Genomic DNA, 24310 nt, shown 5'->3' on the forward strand with positions numbered 1-24310 from the left:
CATAATCAGCACCCAACCCCACGGAGCCAGCTCTCACCGAACCAGCACCCACTCCCATGGAATCAAAATCTCCTGTGAACTTGCCACACCCCCTGACTCATCACCCATCAAACTCGGCCCACAATGTGCAACTGAATATAAGCTGATCAAAGAACCTTGAACTTTGCATTTCTGAATGGAGACTTTCCGCTCTTGAAGGGCCCAGCGCTGTATTGTACTTTCCTGAAAACAGAGCTTTCTTAACAAGAATGGTGATTGAACTCAACCAACCTGTGTAAGTCTAATTTCTGCTTCAGTGTCTTAGCATGTTCCTAAATCTGAAGAAATCAAATGAGCACGCAGTGAGTAAATTGGATGACAGGTGATTGGCAATGGCTTTTGCCGTGAGGCACAAATAGAAACCGGATCCCCTCAATGCCTCAGCTGCGCCTAGAAATTCTGTCCATAAAAATTATGAACAGAATCGGTGACAAAGGGCAGCCTTGGCGGAGTCCAACCCTCACTGGGAACGAATCCGACTTACTGCCGGAAATGTGGACCAAACTCTGGCATCGGTGATACAGGGACCGAACCGCCCTTATCAGTTGGCTCGGCACCCCGTACTCCCGAAGCACCCTCCGCAGAACCTCCCGAGGGACACGGTCGAACGCCTTCTCCAAGTCCACAAAACACATGTGGACTGGTTGTACCCTGGTTGGACCATGCACCCTCGAGGATCCTGCCGAGGGTGAAGAGCTGGTATACTGTTCCACGGCCAGGACGAAAGCCACACTGCTCCTCCTGAATCCGAGGTTCGACCTCCCTACAGACCCTCCTCTCAAGCACCCCTGAATAGACCTTACCTGAATAGCCTTAGGGAGGCTGAGGAGTGTGATTCTCCTGTAATTGGAACACACCCTCCGGTCCCCCTTCTTAAAGAGGGGAACCACCACCCTAGTCTGCCAATCCAGAGGCACCGTCCCCGATATCCACGCATTGCTGTAGAGGCGTGTCAGCCATGACAGCCCCACAATATACAAAGCCTTGAAGAACTCCACCCCCGGGGCCTTGCCACCGAGGAGTTTTTTTAACTACCTCAGTGACTACGACCCCAGAGATTGGAGAGTTTGCCTCAGAGTCTCCAGGCCCTGCTTCCACAATGGAAGGCGTGTCGATGAGGAAGTCTTCGAAGTATTCTCCCCACTGACTCACGACGTCCCGAGTCAAGGTCAGCAGCACGCCATCTCCACTGTAAACAGTGTTGACTGTGCACTGCTTCCCCCTCCTGAGACGCCGGATGGTGGACCAGAATTTCCTCGAAGCCGTCCTGAAGTCATTCTCCATGGCCTCGCCAAACTCCTCCCACGCCCGGGTTTTTGCCTCAGCAACCGCCGAAGCCACATTCTGCTTGGCCATCCGGTACCTGTCAGCTGCCTACGGAGTACCGCAGGCCAAAACGGCCCGATAGGACTCTTTCTTCAGCGTAACGGCATCCCTTACCGCCGGTGTCCACCAGCGGGTTTGGGGATTGCCGCTAAGACAGGCACCAACGACCTTACGGCCACAGCTCCGGTCGGTTGCCTCAACAATGGAGGCGTGGAACATGGTCCACCTGGACTAAATGCCCCCCAGCGAAATGTAAGGCATCCATGGGAGGAGTTGGATATCAACACCGTGCTGTCACAGTCAGTTATGCCGACCCTTCCCGTCCTGGACTTGCAGATGGTGCTCTTCAGCTCTTCCAAGACATTGGAACAACTGAGCTGTATAAAACCACCCTTCAGAACAGGCTTCAAGCCCTGCAAGAACAACCTGTGAAGGTGTACTGGAACAGCCTGAAAAGTGTATGGAAGGAGACTTTTGGATTTGGTCCACAATTTGGGAAGCGCGGTATCCGTGCCTCATGGCAAAAGCCATAGCCAATCACCTGTTATAATGACTGAATCTAACACCCACTGCCTGTGTGCCAGGTTGTGGCTAGAGGCTGCCAGACCTCACTGTCCTGCCCCCGTTACCACTTCCTGATTGCCACAGGACTTTGTTGTCCAGGATGTAAAATGGAATAGGTTCCCTTCAGGAGGATGCCTGCGCGTGATGTCTTTTAGCGTGGGGAGACTGATGCGCCTGCAGCCACCACACGGTCCTTGGCAGAAAGGGGCCGGGATCCAATGGGTCCATAACGATTGGAGACCACCCTCTGTTGCAGCCTTCATCCGCCTTCAGTGCTGTTGTGACTCACAGTGTCATCATCCTCTGCCAATCCCACCGCTGAGGTCTTTGGATCGCACTTTGTCTGGAACCTCCCCTTCGACCTTACCACCACGGTTGAACCTACCAGGAGCCGAGACTCCAGACGGCATGGCTCTTAGGTTCATCGGAACACGCAAGGCTTTCTACCACGGCAAGGTGGCGATCCATGGAGAACTGCAACAACTACAGAGGCATCAAGATGCTATCAACACCGAGCAAAGTGCTAAGCCGCATCATCTTAGAAAGACTACGGAAAGGGGTTGACGAGGAGCTCAGAGAAAATCAAGCTGGTTTCAGAAGTGGAAGATCATGTATTGACCAAATTGCTACCCTCAGGATCATTATAGAACAATCGAGAGGATGGAACACCCCGGCTTACGAAAATTTCATAGACTTCGAAAAGGCGTTTGACAGCGTAGACCGGAAGCTATTATGGAGCTTAATGGCACATCACGGAATACCCCACAAGTTCATCAACATAATCAAAAGCTCATATCAGGACATGCAGTGCCAAGTGCTGCACCAGGGAACAATACAGAAAACATTCACCGTGCTCACTAGAGTGAAACAGGGATGTCTACTTTACCCCTTTCTATTCCTCCTATGCATTGACGGGATCATGAAACAAACTACCCACAATAAAGACAGGCATCAAATGGACTTTGACAGAACAACTAGAAGACCTGGACTTTGGAATTTAATATGTGAATATACTTTTCTGCTTATGTACTTTATTCAATGAGGTTTGAGCATATCTGTTTTTGTAGCTAGGTAGGACTTTTTGTATTTCGACCCCATTCCTTCATCATCATATTCTTAGTTTAATCATGTTTCCAACCATGTCTTTTCTTTGTTAGGCAAAATATTTCCCTCTGTCTAGAACGTTCAGTAGTAATCGAAAAACTGGCGTCTAGCATTAATCAAAACATACGTAAGATATAATCAAGTACTGAACACTTTTAGACGACTTTGGCAGTGTCCTTGATTTAGAAAATCATCACGCATGCATTAAACAGTTCCTTAAGGTTCATTAAGCTATTCAGGCAATATATCAAAAAACATTTGTTATTTCGAAGTGCTCAGAAATACATATCAGATCATAGTTATAAAAACGTTTGTCATTACCCTCTATCAAAAATGTCTAGTTATGTCTTCTTTATTGATTTGGTGTGTAGCTATAATTATATGCTTAAGATGTTTCTTTTATTGATTTAATATGTGAATATACTTGCCTGCTTATGTGCTTTATTCAATGAGGTTTGAGCATATCTTTTGTAGCTAGGCAGGACTTTTTGTATTTTGACCCCATTCCTTCAAGACTTGTCTGGACGTTTCAGGGAAAAGGACAACAAACCATAAACCTTGGCTGTCAACAGAAACCTGGAAAAAATAGAAGAAAGGAGGGCCAAAAAGAACACACTAAACAAATACAAGACACGAGCGAGAAAGGCCGCAGCCCACAAGGACTACGAGGAAGCAAACAAGGAAGTTAGGAGAAGTGCCAAACGGGAGAAGAAAAACTACATTGAGGCACTGGCTAAAGAAGCACAGGAAGCAGCAGCACAAAACAATCTCAAGGAACTCTACATGACCACCAGGAAACTATCTGGTATATAGTTTCTGGTATATAGCTCATATCAAGACATGTAATGCCAAGTGCTGCACCAGGGACCAATACAGAAAACATTCACCGTGCTCACTGGAGTGAAACACGGATGTCTACTTTACCCCTTTCTATTCCTCCTATGCATTGACTGGATCATGAAACAAACTACCAACAATAAAAAGACAGGCATCCAATGAACTTTAACAGAACAACAAGAAGACCTGGACTTTGCCGACGATACTGCTCTACTCTCACAGCCAGCAAGAGATACAGGAGAAAACTCAACTCCTCAAAAAAGTAGCAGCAGGACTGGGACTAAAAATAAATGGAGCAAAAACCAAAGTAATGCGAGTAAACAACAAAAAAACAAATCCCATTAACCTCAGGGGCTGCCCACTGGAAGAGGTGGACAAATTCACATACCTAGAAAGTGTAATTGCAGTGGACGGTGGAATTCTTGTGAAATCAAGAATAGGGAAAGCAAGAACACCATTCAACATATTAGATAAGATCTGGAAAACCAAAAACATTTCACTCAATACTAAACTCAAAATCTTCAAATCCAACGCCAAAACAGTGCTGCGATATGGATCAGAAACATGGAGGACCACCAAACACATCACTGCTAAACTGCAAACCTTCACAAATCACTGCCTAAGACGCATCCTCAGGATCTTCTGGCCCAACCGCATCAGCAACACCAGCCTATGGGACCGCACCAAACAAGAAACAATACAGATACAGATTATGAGGAAGACGTGGAGCTGGATAGGACATACCCTGAAAAAAAACAATACGGCTATAACCAAACAGGTGTTAACATGGAACCCACAAGGCAAAAGAAGCAGAGGGAGACCCAAAAACAACTGGAGAAGGAGCACAGAGCTGGATATCAGGAAGATGGGACTGTTGTGGAAACAGCTGGAGAAAATGGCAAAAGACAGACGAGGGTGGAAACTCTTCATTGATGGCCTATGTTCTGAAAGGAATGAAAAGGCCTAAGAAGAAGAAAAGATGAAGATGGAAACGGTGACAAGGGTCAAGTTTTGATGTTCATCAGTCCATAGTATGGCAGATTAGCACTGCTGCTACTCCCCCTTTGCGTGGCAAGTGCATTGTGAGGTGAAGAAAAATCTACAAAAAAAAAATGTGAACATAATTGTGTGGTATTGCTTCAAGAAAATGGTGTCCATTAAATGAAAATCAGATCACATTTTATGACCAATTTATGCTGAAATGCAATATTTCCAAAGGGTGCGCAGTTAGTTGCGTACTTCTTACAATTTCACAACTTCCAAACTACTTCCCATTGCTTTTTCTGCAGTTTATGGAATATGAAATGGAGCTTGCCAAGAAAAGTGAGCAGTCTTCTATTCAGTCCGTGACAGTAGATGAGCCGGAGGTCACACAAGCACCCAATCTCGAAGAAAACAAGGCGTCTGATAACATAGAACAGCCTTTCAAGTATTGCAGAATTTTTTCCTTGGGGCCAATTCTGAATTGCTCCATTCGCAAGATTAGTGGTTGTCATACCTTAGCATACAGTTCCATCTCAAAAAATATTTATCTTTATCTTCAGCTTACGATGTCGATCCGTTTTGAGGGAGTGATGTGAATGGAATTTTGGTGTAAGTCGGAACAGTAATAAAGTTAAAGTCCCAATGATCATCGTCACACACACATCTGGGTGTGGTGAAATTTGTCCTCTGCATTTAACCCATCCCCATGTGATTTTGATCCATCCCCTGGGGGAGAGGGGAGCAGTGAGCAGCAGCGGTGCCGCGCTCGGGAATCATTTGGTGATCTAACCCCCCAATTCCAACCCTTAATGCTGAGTGCCAAGCAGGGAGGCAATGGGTCCCATTTTTAGAGTCTTTGGTATGACCCGGCCGGGGTTTGAACCCACAACCTTCCAGTCTCAGGGCGGACACTCTACTACTAGGCCACTGAGCTGGTAATAATAAAATGAAACAGCACAGTAATAATAAAAAAAAAAAAGAAAACAATTCCTTTGCTTTACTCCTTTGGTTGGCTTGTACACTGGAAGGGGCTTTGCAAGAGAGACAACGCAACATTCCAAAATGTCGTATACCATGTGAGTCGGTTACGCCGTTCCTCGGTCCACAGTCTCTCTCGCTGTGCATTCTTCCACCACGGGCGCCGACTAGTTCCCGCGAACGTTAAGAATCTTAGAACGCCTTTACGACGCAAAACCGCTTTAAATACATGGAATGAAATACGAAAATCGGATGCACCGATACCACTTTTTTAAAAACCAATATAAGTACAAGTACTTTGATTACACTACTTGCTGACAGAGTACCGGAAAACACAAAAAATATAATTCCACCAAACTTAAATGTCATTTTTATTTTTTAATGCAACAGCAAGCAAATGTTACAGTTGACAGTGAATGACTAACAGTCTACTTTAAATATCTCACTTTTCTATTACTATAAAATAAGAACCTCTTTTAAATAAATAACAAATTCTTTGAAGTTTACCAGCAAAAAAAATACGAAAAAAAAAGACTAACTTAACTGTGAGAACGGCATTGTTCAAAATTTTCTGTTAGCAACACCAATGCCTACTAGGAAAATATAAGTGGAAGGTTCATTTCTTGCATGTAAAACGACTCTTTGTGGGGTAAAATTATCGTCAATTCACTGTGCTGTCAAAGTAATCAGAGACGCTGCCCTGCGAGCATTTTTTCGTCTACCTCGAAGTCTAGGCTAAAACTCGGCTAAAAAGGTCTAAAAGTGAACGTTTTTTAGACGTCTATCCCATAGACGTCTATGCTATAGATCAGGGGCCCCCAACCACCGGGCCCCAGACCGGTACCGGTCCATGGGTCACTTGGTACAGGGCCGCCAAGCCGCACAGGAAAAAAAAAAAAACTTTCGATCAATTAATTCAGGTCAAGACGCTCGTCTCCGTCACGTGACATGTTTCCCCAGTAGAGCCAGCAAAGCTAGCAAAAAAATATTTAAAAAATTGTCGATTCGCTCCCAATTAATCGGTTTTTGTCCGTAGGAAGTATCATTTTTGTGAATCGTGTAGATCCATTGAGAAAAATTGTTCTTTCCTCGCTTACCGTTTTTCTCACTTACGTTTTTGCTTAGTATTTTCCTGCTTCCTGTGTTTTTGTCGCTTAGTGCGTGCTTATTGTTTTTCTTACCTACATCTTTTTTGCTTCGTTTTTACACTTACCGTTTTTTCTTGCTTACCGCTTGCTTACCGTTTCTCAGTGTTTTTTCTCGTCTAACTTTTTTTCCCGCTTAGTTTTTTCTCTTACGATTTTTCTCACTTACTGTTTTTCTTGCCTATTGTTTTTTCTCGCTTACCGTTTTTTTCTCGCGTAGTTTCACCTTCATACCTTTTTCTCACTTCATTTTTTTCTCAGTTTTTTTCTCTCGCCTACCGCTTTTCCTCACTTTTTTTTCTCATGTACCGCTTTTATCACATACCATTTTACTTGCCTATTGTTTTTCTCGCTTACCATTATTCCCACTTAACTCTGCTTAGTTGTTCTCGCTTCCTGTTTTTCTCGCTTACTGCTCGCTCATGTTTTTACCGCTGTCTCGCGTTTTTTTTTCTCGCTTATCGTATGTTTTTCTCGTTGACGGATCTTGCGTTACCATTTTTTTCTCGCTTACCATTTTTCTCCCTTGTCGTTATTTCTCGCCTTTTCACATCATTTGCTAGCATTCCCCAATCCCAAGTTTTCATCCAGCTTCTGCATTCTCTTCTCATTACTCATCATCCAATCAATCAAAAGGGTCTCTTGATCGGGCCAGGAAAATCTCTTAGCTACAAATACTGCGCAGTTCAATGCAATGAACACAAAGGTACAAAGGCAATCAAAAAGAAAAAAAATGCATGCAAGTCTGGCTTTTTCTAATAGCCCATTAGACAAAGATTAAGTATTAGATCAAACTATTAAGTGGTTACTTTTGTACAATTATCCCACAAACCATCTGTGGCTGGTGGAAAAGGCTGTGCCAAAAACAATTTGAACACTTTGACGACGTCTGTCCTCACATTTTGGCGCAGACTGGTCTAAGCGGAGCTTTTCTTGATGTCCTTGATGGACACGTGACCCCACACGATCAGCTGCGTGATGTTTTGTAGATTGGCCTCTCTGTATTTGTAAGTCACCTCGTCGAGGCCATTGATTGTGATCTGGAAATGATCGTCGGCGCACTTGATGACAACCTGAGCAACAACAAGGACACCATGCACGTAATGAGTGTGAACGGCATGGCAGCGAGTAAAGGCGGGAGATGTGACGTTCACGTTGACATTTTTGGGACTTTTTTGACTTTTTTTGGCGAGCAAGCCTTACAGTTTTGCTAGCGATTGGAAGAAAATTCATCTTATTGTGGACATTTCTGAGTAGCATCACGAAGGGTGGGATGGTTTGAGCACTTCCTTTTGACTGTAACATTTCCATTTCACACTTTTTGTAGTTTGGAAAAGAAAATCACTCCAATTATTAGCGGCTAGGTGCTCTTCAACCAGTAAATGTCCGCTTCCCATTGGAAACACTCAATTATTTTTTAAGATTGACGCATGTTTAGGGAGGTTCTACAAGATGGAGTGGATTTTGACAGACAGTTGTATGGATACGCCTTGCGCATATGAACAAACAACAAAGCGACAATTAGAAAGAATTAACCAACCGGCACCAATCAAAGGTAAGGAACATTCCACACCAAAGTTTGGAAACCCCAAAACTGTAAGTGAGAGTGTGTGCAGAAATGGTGTGATTTACGTCACCTTGACTTCTTGTCCGCGTCCAGAGCCTTGCGTGGGATGCTCCTCTCTTTCGTTCCAAGTTGTGTTCACTCTGGAGTACAACCAAATCTTCTTGGTTACAAAGTTCAACTTGAGGAGCAGCGCGACCACGTTGTCGGTTTCGTCGTCAGGCACAAACAGGTTGATTTTAAACCTGCAACACAGATGTACAACAGTGTGTTTGTGGTATTAGCATTCTTGTGCCCGTGTGGGAGTGGGTGGGGGTCCTCGTACCAATCTGCCAGTTTATTTGCTCGCCCTGTGATGGTGATGACGTTGTTCACACGGAGACCTCCCTTCAGCTCGACCGCTGATCCAGCAACCTGAAAACATGTAATCAAAACATAACTGGTCATCAAAACATCTTGAATAGAAATTGCATGCGAATGCCTAGATCTGACACTGAAATGAGATTGTGTGGAAATCATTACAACTGTCTTTTGAACCTGTCCAGAAACGTGGGATGCAGAGAGAGAGAAAAAAATCAACTCACTACATTCGCTGACTTGGCGAGCTTGCTTCTGTGCAAGAGTACGCTGTCACCAGAATGGCTCTCCTCCGCCTTCTCTGAGGTGATTGCATAATGCGCTTTGGGCATCTTGCACATGAAGCTGTTGGGTATCTTGCAGCTCATCTGCTTCCATTTTCCAGCCTTAAGGATGAGCATGATGGATTTCAGTGGATAGTGCAGATGCTCTCGCCAACGGTCAATTGGCCACGCACCTTTTGCGACATCGCCACACAGTCCTTTTTCAGGTGTTTGGGCTCTTCTGGGGCCCAGTCGGTGAAGGTCACCTCGTGGCGGTCCGACCACTCAAACATGCCGAGGACACTCTGGTCAGTCAGTCCGGTCCACATGTCGCTGGTGTCTGCAGAGGACAAAGGCGAGAAGATCTCTCACCCAGCGTTCTGGGGATAGCCGTTCTACGAAGACGCTGTACGCACCGAGGGCGGAAGCATTTTTCACCCAGGTCTGCTCCACCTCCGAAAGGATGGACACCAGATTGGCACCCAATTTCTTACAGTCAGCTTGAGCAGCAGCCCACTCCTTCTTGTCCTCAAAAGCTTTGTAACAGAAGTCCGCAAACTCCTCCCAGGACTCTCCCAAGCATCTCGGCTCTGCAGGTGAGATACCGTGCGAGGTTAGCTGTAGTTGAGCACTTGACATGAAAAAATGCTCCGTGAACTCACCTCCGTCTGCAAATGTGAAGGCGTGATCCGTCGAGTCGGCATTCCTGCAGGTCGTACATGTGACAATGAGCTAGGCCTCGTATTGGTGCTTTGCCATAAGCGTTGGCCACTCACTTGAGGGAAGTGATCCCGTTCTGACCGGAGCCAGCAAAGCCCTTCTTTGCCACGGCTTTCATCACAATACAGTCTCCTCCGATGTCGTTACGAATGACGCCGGCGTGAATAGCGGCCTTGCAGACGCTTGAGTCCTGCACTCACATCAAGTCAAGAACTCAACTGGCGGGTCACGATAGGGAGGATTTGACTTTCTGATTGGTGTGTGGAAATGAAATCATCTTTTAAATGGAACTAATGTCAAAATCCCAATTTAAATGTAGGTTCATCTTTGAAATGTTTATTTCTGCCAAGAGCCAGTACCTCTCCAGTCCAAGGGTCAGCAATCACGTACGTACCTTATTGTAGACCAAGGTTCCGGTGACATTGTGTTTGGAGTTGGCGCACTTGGGCGGGCAGTGGAAGCTGCAGAAGGCAAGGACAAGCAAATTGACGACAGGCGCCCACCGTCGTGGAAACACCGGGGCAAGTGCGACTCACGTCATTGCCTTGGTCAAGTGGAGGCTGTTGAACGTGCTGTCACAGGTCATCGCATCTGTCAGACAAAAGGTGATATCAAAAGATGGGTTATATGTTTTTCCCTGCAGCGGAGGAAGAGACTCTCTTACCGTCACGTGCGCATCCCAAGAGGTCAAAGCTGAGGCCAAAGTCAACACTGTCCTCCAGCGGCAGGATGCGGACGTACTGAGCGGAAAACGCAGAGCCAAACCGGTGCTCCCCCCCTCCGGTAAACTAGAAATAGCACTCTCATTTGTAATGGCAAGTTTGGGCAGCCCGGTCGGCGTCAGGTCGACTGGCTGGCCGCTCACCTTTTCGTCCGGGTGTTCAGTCCAGCTTTTGCCATCAAAACTCATCTTCATCTCAAAGTCGATGACCCAGGACCTTTGGTCAGTATGAGGACAGCCCTGGGTGACGATCCCGGTCACCTTTCTCACGTGACCGAGGTTCACCTGGATCCAGCTGGTGGAGGCTGCAGGACACAAGTTCGCTTAGGACACCAAACTGCCAGCGCCAAAGTAACTTTCGATTGTCTACGTACGATCTTGTGACGGTCTCCAGCAGGAATTCTTGCTCAATTGAGCTTTCTCTGGGCTGGCGTCGCTCATCGAGGAGGAGGCTTCAAACGCTGAGTCCGCCTCGACCAAATTGTCAAGACACACTGAGGACAACCCAGAATCATGTTGCAACCGATCTCTGATAACGGAATCCTTGTATTGTATTGTTATGGGCATTGTTAGGCGCCGTCGATTCACTAGGCCAATGGTCGCCAAGCTTGCAAGGCGAGTGGTCCCCCGAACCTTTTAGTCATCGCATCAACGTCCGTAGCAGAGAGACCATTCAATATGCCATCATACCCCAACTCTGGTCGGGAGATACCGCATTAGACAACAGAGACGTGAAGCCCACCTTTCCGCTCGCAGCTGTAGACCAAGTGCAGGTACTTAGAGACTGCAGGGCAGGTCTCCCGGACGCCCTCAAAAGGGTCAGCAAGACAATATTGACGGTTGTCACATTTCTGCCTGTAGTGAGGGAGGGCTCCTCGCACTACGCAAGTCTCTGCAAGTCACAAGGTCGAGTGGAAGCTTATTTGGCTGCAACGGTCGTATCGTCGGACCATGGACGACGTCGCTTATGTCCTGTCTCACCCTTGGTTGCGTTCTGAGTTGGACATAGGCTGCCGCTCCTCCGTCCGTAGAAAGCCGACTGGATGCGGATGACGTTTTGACCCTCACTCTGACAAAAGAGGTCGACGTGCTTCTGCTGGTTGCACACAAGGATCTCCCGAAAACCTGCGAGCGCACTGTGGTGTCTTTTTTCCGTCTCGCATCTTTTGACGTCAACATTCAGGATTCGGGGAGACTGACTTACCGTCATGGCGTGGAGGTTCCAGTCTATGTCCTGCGAGGCAAAAGCCAAAGATGGGCATCAACCTGAATTGGCCATGAGTCACATCTTACCTTTGGCTCTTTTCTTGCACATGTAGTTTCTCTTCTTTTGGCAGTTGTCAAATTTCCAATTTCCCAGTTCACTTTCAACGTTATAGAAAAGGCAGTTTTCACCAGAGGATTTACTAGGGCTATCTGTAAGGAGACAGCAGATGCTAAGCGCTCCTCTCCATTGCTCCAGACAGTCGGCAACAAATATTGGATGGCGTTTGGACCCACCTGTGGTCCAGTGGGTGTAACGAAAGGGAGACCCGTCAGTCCACTTGCAGCCCTCTTGCGTGATCGTGGTGTTGGTGGCCAACCACAGAGAAGAAATGTTTTCAAAACCGAAGGCCAGACCTTTGGATCAAACATGAATAAGATGAAACCAGTGAATGTCTTTAAGCTTATACGTATCATGGTTATAAATTCATTTGATATTTTATTCATTCCGTTGTTGTCAATATAAAGTGGAACAGCATATCTTTTGTCTGAATTCCTCGTCATAGTGTCACAAGCTCATCTATAGTGGGAATGTAATTTAGATCTCTGTGTGTCTTGACATGTTAAGAAATTGACAATAAAGCAGACTTTGACTTTTACCCGTGTTCTGAGTAGTTTTGGTGCGGTCTCTTTAAATGCAAACAAGATACTTCAAGATACTCCCCTCCAGGCCGGACGTATTTATAGTTTTTAGTGGAGGTAGCATTTCCTGGCGCCGCAAACCTTTAGCTCGAATAAAAGATGTCAACAGCAGAAGACTTGTCCTTCCAACCATACATAACACGTAACAGAACAAATCCCCTCCCGATATTTATGAACGCGGTTAAGATAAGCAGTAAGCTAATACTATCTTTAACACATTCTTGCGTTCCCCAAGAATAAAACATGCAACTAGCTAATACGACTACTCAAAATACATCCACAAGAAGTGACAACAGAGGGCACAGTTTAAAATTAGCAGAAAGACTATTTTTGTGTCATCTCAAGTTTCACGCTTTACTGTGTTTACATCGTTTCCATAGATTGAAGGAACAAGATCTTCAATGAAACAAAGTTTTTCAGCGAATCCTTTTCTATAATGACTAGTTTCTTTTGGATACTGTCTTTTGTATGGATCAGTCAATCCCTATAGCTGTCTTTTTCCGGTCGGATGGAAAAAATGTCAAGACAGACAACCACTTGCAGCCTGGTAACCAACTGCAAGTAACGTCACAAACGTTTTCTTTGTCTTGAGCAATGAACGACAACTGGAGAAAAGGTTCTTTCAAAATGTCACTTTCTTTGGCATATACGCCAGCGTCTACAAATATAACAAGATTCTCAACCAACAGTCCCGATCAAGCCCATAAGCCTACCTTGTATAATGGTCTGCTGCTCCGTGTTGTCAGTGATGCTGAGCAGGTCGCCTCCGAGGCGGACACAGTCGTCTCGCGCCTCCTGCCAGGTCTTGGCATGGTTGCGGTTGACCAGGTAGCAGATGTCCTTAAAGGGGTTCTTCACCCACGAGCCGCATTTTTCACTCCGGCCTGCAAGCAAGACTCCTGTCACTTGATGGCCAACTAGCCAACGACCAATCACGTGTCAGCCACAGGCTGGGACGCCCACCTTTTAATCTCGGCGGATCATGGCGAGCCTCTCGGATTTTGGCTGCAAGAACGCAAGGGGGATCAAACATGAGAGAGCAGTGAGAGGTCAAAGGGCAAAATGAGCTGTGGTGACTTTTGGACCTTTTTTGCAGACAGATGGCTGCTCTTCAGTGCAGGGCCACTGATAAAATTGTCCAGAAGCTGACAGAGCAAAGCAGTCACCGCGTCCTGTAGACTGTTCTCCCTTCACCGTGATGTAGTTCTGCGGACGACAGGGCGGAAACCACTCGAGTGCGTTTGGCGTTGCAACTTATTTTCTTCAAACTTTCAGGTTTTTCTTCTTTTCCCATTACTCTACTCCATTTTAAACATCAACAACTACTACTCTTCCAGTGAACTCACAGTGTTCCTATTTTATTCTCAGACTGTCCATCTGTAAAATTCTGCGCTTTCATATGACCAGAGAAACTTGTTATAACTATTTTATTCAAGCTTGTCAATTTTATTTGTCTTCAAATAACTGCAAGTTAATTTGTGTTCGTGGCCCAGCCCCTTTGAAAATATATTATTTGCACTTGCAACATTGTGACCAACCCAACTTTGGCTTTGTCATATGTCATTCTGGACAAATGGCAACATTTTAGACTGCTGTAGAAGTTTTGCTTACTGCAGAAGTTGCGTCGCTCCAGTAAAATTTGTTGTCTTTGTTCTTCTTGAGTCCCATGAAAGGCCAATATCCTTTAACATCTCGCACGTGAGCTTGAGGAAAGCAGAACAAGCGCTAGTTGCAAAGATGCCGGTGATATTTGCGGGATGATCACAGAATTGTCGGTTTGTCTTGGTGCTCACCAGCCAAGAACTTGTTTTCGTCCTCTGAGTGGACGCTGGCCAAGTAACCATCCCGTCCCTTGCAGAAGTTCTCGGCGGCCTGCCAATTCTTACGTTTCCACTCAAAATGATAGCAAGAATCGTCGAACAGGAAGTCGCCGGGGTCGCAGGAGGAAGCTGCAGCCACAAACAAACTTGGATTGGAAAAGCACGGCGGGACGATGCAGGAGTAAAAACCAGAGTGACAGCCACTCACTCTCCACTCTATCGTAACCAAAGTCTTTCAAGGAACACTCCCGGCCTTCTGGGCAGTCTGCAGAAAGACCACACAATTAAAATGCAGAAAGACCACACAATTAAAATGCCCCTTTCGGCATCAACATGACAACTCCTGAGCAGGCTTACCGTCCAGCGAGCGCTCGCACATGAACGCCAACGAGGATCCGCACGAGGCTTGTCGCCACTTTCCTGGCTGACTCTCAGTCCACGAGCCTTGGTTGACGTACGAGCAGGACTCTACGTCGGAGCTTTCGGGAGAAGTCGTGAAAAGCATCTTACAAACAGGATGAATTGGAGGTTCTTTTCTTGCTCTCCTTTAACAAAAGACTTCCCCCCCCACCTCGTCACATGTGCTCATTCCCATTTTGGAAAGGGGCCCCAAAGATTGCCTAACATTCAAGACATGACCTTCTTACCTTCCAACTTGACCTGGAGCCCAGTTGGAGTAGGTCATCGTCTCACGAGCATCTGACCAAGTCAGCTTCTTTTGCTCCTTGTCATACCGACACCAAGCCTCGTCGCATCTCTGCAGAGACCAATCCTGGTTGTCAATCGTGTACCAGTAGAGAATCAACTGCTTGCGCTTTCGTCTCACCAGATTGGAGAGTCCGATCCAGAAGGGGTTCTTGCCCATTTCCTTCTTCACAAAGGCTTCCTCGTCCGATGAGGCGATGGAGACCAAGTCGCCGCCCTCCCAGAAGCAGTTGTACCGAGCCCCCAGCCAACCGTTGGGGGTCTCCATCTTCTTGTAGCAACTGGACTGGTGAAGACTCCACCCCTTCTCACATGCTGATTTAGGAATGGCTGAGGACACCATTATTATGCCGTTATTTAGAATGGCAGAAATATAGAATTATCTGCACGTAATGGCATGACTGTCTTGTCAGCATTTTGTGGAAATTAAACTCCAGTGAGTTTTTTACCAATCGTGTCAACTGCGGCACCGAGAATCAAAGGACTTTAGAAAAGGCCTTCCTAAATACTTCATATCTGATGACACAACTCATTCTAAGTTCATGTCTGATGACACAACTCATTCTAAGAATAAGACCAATGTCAAACCATGCCTCTTCCTCTTCTCTTGCAGATGTAGCTGCTGCGCTTCTCCTCACAATCGGCTTGTGCCCAGCGGCCGTCGGCAGTGAGCAAGGAAAGGCAGCTTCCACTGGGGCCTTCTCCGGCGATGCCTGGAAAGAGACGACAAATGCTAAGCACTCATCCGTTTTGTCGCCGACAAACATTCCCCGGGTTGGAGGCCGACCTCTTTTCAGGTTTTTGTAAGTGGACGTCGATCCGTCAATCCACTCGATGCCGTTAGTGATATTGGCATTGGCGCCCAACCACAAAGTGGGACTGCTCAGGGGACGAGCGTACAGACCTTTGGATCAAAGTTAAACAACGACCAAGAGTTTGAAGATCGTACAGGTGTGTGTCTAAGAGCATTGTTCCTTCTGGAGTCCACGGGGCATAAACTGTGCGAGCCTCTATCGAGTCCTCTGGGAGGTTTACCTTGTATGAAGTTCTGTTCATCAAAGTGGGTGATGCTGAGCAGGTCGCCTCCGAGGCCGACGCAGTTGTCTCGCGCCTCCTGCCAGGTCTTGGCACGGTTGTGGTTGATCAGGTAGCAGAAGTCGTTGGACGGGTTGTCCATCCACCAGCCGCACTTTTTGCTCCAGCCTGCAAGCGAGACCCGTGTCACTTGAGGGCAAAGCGACGACTGACCGAATGTCGGCTGCAGGGTGGGATGCTTACCTGGTCCCCATGTTGATGACGGCAGAACAGGGAGAGCCCCTTGTACCTTGGCTGCAAGAACGCAAGGGGGATCAAAAAAGAGAGCAATGCCAGGTTCAAGGGCAAAGTGAGCTGCGGTGACTTGCGGACCTTTTTTGCAGATCGATGGCTGCTCTTTAGCGCATGACCACTCATCAAATTGTCCAGAAGCTGACAGAGCAAAGCACTCTTCGAGTCCTGTAGACTTTTTTCCCACCAACTGCGTGACATAGTCCTGCGGACGACACGTCGGACGCCACTTGAGCCTGTTTTGTGTTACGCTTGGTTGAATGAGTTTTTCCATTCCGTGCTGGAGCATTTCAACGTTCTTTTGGTGAAATCACAGCTTTGAGCGTTTCGGTGAAAACTGCATACTGGGACCAGTTTCATCATGTCATCCTGTTTTATTCTCCGGAATTCCGTCAAATTCTGCACTTTATCCTACAAGACTGATTTTTTTTTTTTTTTTTAAACGTCATTCAAGTTTTCTTGTTCATTTTAATATCATTCTAAAGGAGAAATGGCAAGTTTGTTCCCCAAATGTTCCAGCTTATTTACTTCAAAAGCATTTTTCTATTCAATTCCAATCTTTTGCCTTTGGGCAGAGGCAAATGCCAACTTCTTTAGACTGCAGTAAATTTTTTACTTACTGTAGATTTTCCGTCAATCCACTCGAAAATGTTTTTCTTCTTCTTCAGTCCCACAAAAGGCTGAGATCTTCCTGCGTCTCGCATGTGAGCTTGAGGAAAGCAGAAATAGCGCTTCAGCACAAAAAGAGCATCCACTTGTCGGATGTTTCTTGGCACTTGCTGACCTGCCAAGAAATTGCCTTCATCCGCTGAGAGGACGCTGGCCAGATGACCTTTGTTTCTTTTGCAAACCCTCTCAGCGGCCCACTGCACCTTCTTCACCCCCTCGAAACGATAGCAAGACTCGTCAAACAGGAATTCGCCAGGGTCGCAGGAGGAAGCTGAAGCCACAAACAAACTTGGATTAGAGAAGCACGGTGCAAGAGTAAAAACAAGCGTGGCAGCCACTCACTCTCCACTCGAAGGTAACCAAAGTCTTTCAAGGAACACGGCCGGCCCTCCGGGCAGTCTGCAAAAAGACCACACAAGTGAAATGTCCCTTTCGACATCAACATGACAACTCCTGAGCAGGCTTACCGTCCAGCGGGCGCTCGCACATGAACGGCAACGAGGATCTGCACGAGCCGTGCCGCCACTTTCCTGGCTGAGTCCACACGCCTTGGTTGACGTACGCGCAGGAATCCACGTCGGAGCTGTCGGGAGAAGTCGTGATAAGCATTTCAGTATTTTTTTCTTGCTTTCTGGTGAAAACTTGACAAAAGGTCTCTTTTCCATTTTGGAAAGGGGCCCCAAAACCTTGCCTGACAGTGAAAGGACATCAAGACGTGACTTTTTTACCTTCCAACCTGACGGGAGTCCCAGTTGGAGTAGTTTCCCGTCACGCGGACATCGGACCAAGTCAGCTTCTTTTGCTTCTTGTCATACCGACACCAAGCCTCTTCGCATTTCTGCACAGACCAATCCCGCTTGTCAATCGCGTAGCGGTAGAGAATTAACTGCTTGCGCTTCCGTCTCACCAGATTGGAGAGTCCGATCCAGAAGGGGTCGTCGTTGCCCATTTGCTTCTTCACAAAGGCTTCCTCGCCCGATGAGGCGACCGAGACCAGGTCGCCGCCCTCCCCGACGCAATCGTGCCGAGCCCCCAGCCAACCGTTGGGGGTCGCCATCTTCTTGTAGCAGCTGAACCCGAAAGTGAGCCACCCGTCGACCATATCACATGACTTCTGATCGACTGAGGAAACATTTGGGGGATTGTAGAATATTCTTATTTGACCCATATTCCACTTATTCAAGCGCATCTCTGTTGAGTGTGGGCCTCAGGTCGTGGGTACTTTTAGCCCTCAAGAAACGCTGACGTACGAGTACAGAGAATAGAATTGGCTCAGCTGGCTCCGATCCAAATTTAACCATCAAGCAGTCTTGTTTGTGACCATCTTTCCCCCGAGATAATACTGGCAGTCTGGGATCAGAGTTTTAACAATGAGTGGTTTGGTTTGAGACCGCTGAGGGTAGAGACTCAATGTAAATAGCACAGAGTCTGGAAATCACGGGAGGAACTTTTCTGGATGCGAGACATTTCCACATCTTGAAGGAATAAAATCTTTTTCCAATCAGCTGATTGTCTTGAGATATTTTTTCCTTCCCTGAGGAAGCCACTTTCAACAGCGAGTTCCCGAAGAACAACTAATAATAAGAATACATTTTTATTTATAAGGCGCCTTTCAAGGCACTCAAGGCTGCCAACTGACCAGCGAATACAATTTATCACAGAATTATCAACGTTTTGCCACCAATATTGTGGGAAACAAGAAATTCAGACCAGCTGCAGTCTTAATTCCAGTTTTGCCAATTGCGTTAGCTCCATGACTTGACAATTGACACCCTCACAACACGCAGGCATATTTCATCGAGAGGACTTCAGAAGTCAGTGCGAATCGGCCAAGCGTCACGTTACCTCTTCCTCTTCTCTTGCAGATGTAGCTGCTGTTTTTTCGGCATTGGTCAAATTTCCAGTCGCCGTCGGCAGTGAGCAAGGAAAGGCAGCGTCCGCCAGTGGCGTCACTGGCGTTATCTGGAAGGAGACGACGAACGCTAAGCACTCATCAGTTTTGTCGCCGACAAACATTTGCCGGGTTTTAGACCGACCTGCTTTCAGGTTTTTGTAAGTGAACGGGGATCCATCAGTCCACTTGCTGCCTTCAGTGATCTCGGCATTGACGCCCAACCATAGAGTCAGCGGAATGTCGCGCAGATCTTCCAAAGTTAAACAACGATCAAGAGGTGCATTGTTCCTTCTGGAGTGCATGCGGCATAAACTGTGCGAGCCTCCATCGTGTCCTTCAGGCACTTTACCTTGTATGAACTTCTGTTCAGTGTCGTCGGCAAGGCTGAGCAGGTCGCCTCCGTGGTCGACGCATTTGTCTCGCGCCTCCTGCCAGGTCATGTCCTGGTTGTGGCTGATCAGGTAGCAGAAGTCGTTGGCCGGGTTCTCCATCCACCTGCCGCACTTTTCGCTCCAGCCTGCAAGCAAGATTCGCGTGACTTGAGGGCCAACTGGCGACAAGAGCGCGACCACGGATGTGACGCCCACCTGGCCTGAATATTGATGACGGATGAGCAGTAAGAGCCTTTCGGACCTTAGCTGCAAGAGGGATCAATAATGAGCGCACGCGTGGAAGAGCAAAGGGAGTGGTCATGACTTTCAGACCTTTTTTGCAGATGGCTGGAAATTTGTTGTTGTCGCAGCCATAGTCCTCAAGATAAAGAGTATAGGTCACACCTATGCAGTTGAATCTGAGGAGCGTGTGCAATCCTGGGGTGTCGTCCTGCACACATTACAGATAACTTGAGCGCATGATGGCTTTTGTTTCTTGTCAATTACAATTGCCATCAAACTGCAGCTTTGTCCTTGTTCCAGCTGATTTTCTGAAAAACATTTCTTCGTAGCTCTTCTCGTAACATTGCGGCCATCCCGGTCAAAGTTTGACTTTTTTGTTTTTGTTCAAGAAAGCTTTTTCCTGCTTAAATGACACTTTGTATCTCACTTTTATCTTTTGCATTTCAGTACGACATCTCATTCATTCATATCATATCATTCTGGACAAATGACAACTTTTAAGTCACTTAAACATTTCACTTACGATAGATGTTCCATCAGTATACTCATAATTGCCATTCTTCCTCGCGAGTCCCACCCAACCATAGAAGTATGTGAGTATGTGAGCTTGAGAAAAGCAGAACAAGTGCAAGTTGCAAAGATGCTGGTGAGCATTGCGGGATGATTGGGGAATTGTCGATTTGTCTTGGCGCTCACCACCCAAGAAATTGACTACGTCCTGTGAGTGGACGCTGGCCAGGTGACTTTTGCGTCCCTTGCAGAAGTCTTCAGCGGCCTGCCAATTCATCTTCTCCCGCCCAAAATGATAGCAAGAGTCGTCGAACAGGAAGTCGCCAGGGTCGCAGGAGGAAGCTGAAGCCACAAACAAACTTGGATTGGAAAAGCACGGCGGGACGGTGCAGGAGTACAAACAAGCGTGGCAGCCACTCACTCTCCACTCGATCGTAACCGAAGTCTTTAAAGGAACACTGCCTGCCCTCCAGGCAGTCTGCAAAAAGACCACACGTTTGAAATGTTCCTTTTGACATCATGAAATAATTCGTGTGGGCTTACCGTCCAGCGAGCGCTCGCACATGTATGGCAACGAGGATCCGCACGAGCCATGTCGCCACTTTCCTGGCTGATTGTCGTAGTACACGCCAAGGTTGACGTACGCGCAGGACTCCACATCGGAGCTGTAGGGAGAAGTCGCGAAAAACATCTCAGTATTTCTTCTTACTTTCTGGTAAAAAATTGACAAAAGCTCTTTTTTTCATTTTGACAGTGAAAGGACGCAAAAACGTAACCTTCTTACTTTCCGTTTAGACCATTAGCCCAGTTGGAGTAGGTCACAGTCACGCGGACATCAGACCAAGTCAGCTTCTTTTGCTCCTGGTCATACTGACACCAAGCCTCGTCGCAATTCTGCAGAGACCAATCCCGCTTGTCAATCGCGTACCAGTAGAGAATCAACTGCTTGCGCTTCTGTCTCACCAGATTGGAGAGTCCGATCCAGAAAGGGACGTCGCCCATTTTCTCCTTCACGAAGGCTTCCTCGTCCGACGAGGCAACGGAGACCAGGTCGCCGCCCTCCCAGACGCAGTCGTGCCGAGCCCCCAGCCAACCGTTGGGGGTCTCCATCTTCTTGTAGCAACTGGAGCCGAAAGGGAGCCAGTCTTCCTCACACCCTGAGCCCGGATCAGCTGAGGACACATTTGAGACTTGTATGACGTACGGGCATAACGTCAGCAGCGTCTTGGCATTTGTATCGAGTTTTGTTTCAAAAGACAGAAAGTTAGTTCAAATTAAACCAAGTAGCGGGTCAATCCAATCGGTATTTCTTTAAAACGAATTTAGATTATTTTCGTAACCAGCATTCATTCCAGTGCATGTTTCTCCATCTGCACTGACGGTGACATTCTCCGGTGTTATTTTTTCTGATTTTTAAAGTCCTAAATGATGCAAACAACACACTGAACGCACCTCACTGCCAGTGACTACTGGACGAAAATGAAAATGGATCAGCTGTCAAAAGGATAACGTTAAAATAGAGAAAACAAGCTTGAGATTAAGTCGTTTGTGGTGGCATTTTGCTTGCATCGACAATGTGGCAGGCAGCTTGTGACGCTGTGAATCAAAAGGCACGCGCTTTCCGATTTTGGTTGTTGCCTTCTATTAGCCCACCACTAAATGACACTAATTTGTACACTTAGCCCACAAAAGACATGGTCAATTACGCTCTCGTGTGGATGATTTATATACTGCTTGCTCTAAGAACCTGAGCCCCACATTATTGATGTGGCTCCTTTGTTAGCGTAATGGAGAAAACACAGCAATGAAATTGGCGAACGTCAAGTCAAGTTGGGGGTAACCAAACTTGGTTTTCCTGCAAGTCACTTTTTTATTTCTTTACCTCAGGGGTCGGCAACCCAAAATGTTCAAAGAGCCATATTGCCTCCCCAAAAAAACATACCTATCTGGAGTCGCAAAATCTTAAAGGCTACATAGACTGTCAATACATACGGCCCATCACTCACACATCTGTTTGTTTACAACTCGCCTGTGCTATGTCGCAGGCTACGACCCAATTTTGCGATTTGGCCCCATTCTGAAATTCGGTATTTTTAATATATTTACAACTACATACATTTTTACAGCATATAAATGTGTCATGCTTATGCTGTAAAACCATTTAAAGTAACCAACAAAAAAAACCAAAAAACATATCTTTCCATTTTCACGCATTTCTGCAAAAGCTCCAGCAAGCCGCTAGAGAATGCTAAAGAGCCGCATGTGGCTCTGGAGCCGCGGGTCGACGAGCCCTCGTTTTCCTTCACAACAAAACTCTGTGGTATTGAGGCCGTGGCTCAGGCAGTCGAGCGTGTCGAGCTATGCTTCCTCCTCCTCTTTTTCGAGCATTCTTTGTTATTGTTTTTGTTGTTGTTGTTGGTTGGTTTATTCGTTTGTTTGTTTTATGGATTTAAATTTGGCACTTGAAAGTGTTATTTGTTTTATTTTTCTCGTTTTATGTTTTAAATATGTTCGAAATAAAGATATATCATCATCATTAGGAACCGGAGGGTTGGTTGGCGGTTCGACCCTGGCTCTGTCACGTGTCGTTGTGTCCTTGGGCAAGACACTTCACACACATTGCCTCCAGGTCGCCATTGAAAACGAGAAAGTGTTCTCAATGGACTTACCTGCTCAAACATTGAATGGATAAAAATAGACAAATAAAGCATTAAATACAACAAAAGCGGCGCCAAATGAAAGAACGTGCGTCACGAGCGCTTTCGGGTGCGTTCTCGTCGTCTGGGAGTCCACGAGGGGCCAAACAGCCCGCGGACAGTGGCGAGCGGGTGGGTGCCTTCCACTTGCCCTCGCACTGCTTACAAACAGCAGGTGCGCGCACGCCGCCGGCTTTCTGGGGGCACGTGACGTCATTTGGCCCGTTTGACTACAACCTCTGAGCAACGAAAACCTTCATTTTTGTCGAGATTTTATTTGGGAAGCGCAAAGCAAGCACCTCACAAGGATAAAGTGGGGCAGGCAAGTCACCTTTTGAGCTTCGAACCGGGCGCAAGCCTGCGAGTTGGGTCGAAACCCAAGTGGTGACATAGTTTTTACTTTTAGTTTGTCATCATGGATTTGCCGGTACGTCATTTGCTCGTTAAACAAGAAATAAGATCAAAATCATCCAGGAGACCTTAAATAAATCATTGGTCACTTAATTTTTATTCTGTTATAGTTTATTGATCATTCCTGAATGCAAAGGATCTTTCAGGACTGATGTGAGGCATACACCTGTTCAATTTAGCACATTTCTTTTCATGTCTGCGCAGAATATCTATGGACATTACAGTGCCATAGGGCAAAAAGATGATTTACAACAGCTTCAAAGTCCCAATATACGGAAGAGGATTAGGGCCTGTGAAGAGGGACGGGATTCTGATTTTTTTTCTCAGAATTCTGACTTCACTTTAAAGTGAAAATTGTGACTTTAAAGTCTGAATTGTACTTTAAAGTCTGAATTCTCACTTGAAAGTCTAAATTCTCACTAAAGTCTAAATGTTGACATTAAAGTGAAAATTCTGACGATAAAGTCTAAATTGTGACTTTACAGTGAAAATTCTAACTTTAAAGTGAGAATACCCACTTTCTGATTAAAAAATTCTCACTTTAAAGTCAGAATCCTGTCACCCCTTTTATTTCTTCACCGGCCGTAATCCTCTTTCGTACCAATCCAACTCCGAAATCGCAAATTACTCACTTGACGAAGTCCACGCGGCGCTCAACGCAAGAATGCGCACAAGGCGCGTGGCCAGTGGCGTTCCCATCGCTCACAGGAGAGGATATTCCACGCAAATAGTTTGCAGTCAACAAATTCGACTCCAAAGCAAATGATGGACGGACTATACTAGTCACAATAAGTTTGCCTGTTCTGATGCCACTCGGACGTCGACCTACACGTGACGTCACAAACGCTCCGAACACGTTTGCACGCCTTTGACCTGGCGAGGGTGGACGTGACATCTTAGACGCCTTTCACTCGCAACAAAATAGAAGACTGCAAAAAAAAAAGGAGTGGGGAGAAAATTTTCTTCGCTTCCGACCTCCAACAAACCTCCGAGTTGGGCTTGGATCAGAGCCAAAGTGGGGCCATGTCTTGTGTGAATGCATATGTCATCGGCACGTTGGAAATGACTGTGTCAGGGATCACCAAGGATAAAAACTCAATCAATGCACAATGAAAAACGTTCAAACCGAAAATAAACTTTCTTTTTTAGCATCAATCT

General features: G+C 46.4%; 1 protein-coding gene across 1 annotated transcript; it reads right to left on the reverse strand.

The window, feature by feature from the left end:
• Positions 1-6185: 6185 nt before the first annotated feature.
• LOC148398739 (macrophage mannose receptor 1-like) lies at positions 6186-24038 on the reverse strand. Its single transcript, XM_088373799.1, has 50 exons — positions 23785-24038; positions 21009-21217; positions 20830-20939; positions 20589-20710; positions 20467-20523; positions 20232-20387; positions 20059-20141; positions 19626-19743; positions 19509-19559; positions 19271-19438; positions 19064-19171; positions 18873-18989; positions 17935-18149; positions 17756-17865; positions 17495-17610; positions 17370-17426; positions 17143-17298; positions 16979-17067; positions 16440-16563; positions 16311-16361; positions 16068-16235; positions 15820-15936; positions 15626-15745; positions 15154-15362; positions 14975-15084; positions 14685-14806; positions 14536-14592; positions 14301-14456; positions 14119-14210; positions 13593-13713; positions 13471-13512; positions 13221-13391; positions 12103-12222; positions 11896-12018; positions 11807-11836; positions 11584-11727; positions 11345-11494; positions 10977-11096; positions 10747-10907; positions 10546-10669; positions 10418-10472; positions 10276-10342; positions 9938-10071; positions 9824-9867; positions 9578-9751; positions 9356-9501; positions 9126-9284; positions 8867-8955; positions 8615-8786; positions 6186-8050 (listed from the first exon to the last, which is right to left on the reverse strand). The coding sequence occupies exons 1-50, from the start codon at positions 23849-23851 to the stop codon at positions 7895-7897; spliced, it is 5937 nt and encodes a 1978-aa protein (XP_088229925.1). The 5' UTR covers positions 23852-24038; the 3' UTR covers positions 6186-7894.
• Between the last annotated feature and the right edge of the window lie 272 nt (positions 24039-24310).

The sequence above is a fragment of the Syngnathus floridae genome, chromosome 4, assembly GCF_059516105.1.
Source record: "Syngnathus floridae isolate MCC-2025c chromosome 4, RoL_Sflo_1.0, whole genome shotgun sequence".
Lineage (NCBI taxonomy): Eukaryota > Metazoa > Chordata > Actinopteri > Syngnathiformes > Syngnathidae > Syngnathus > Syngnathus floridae.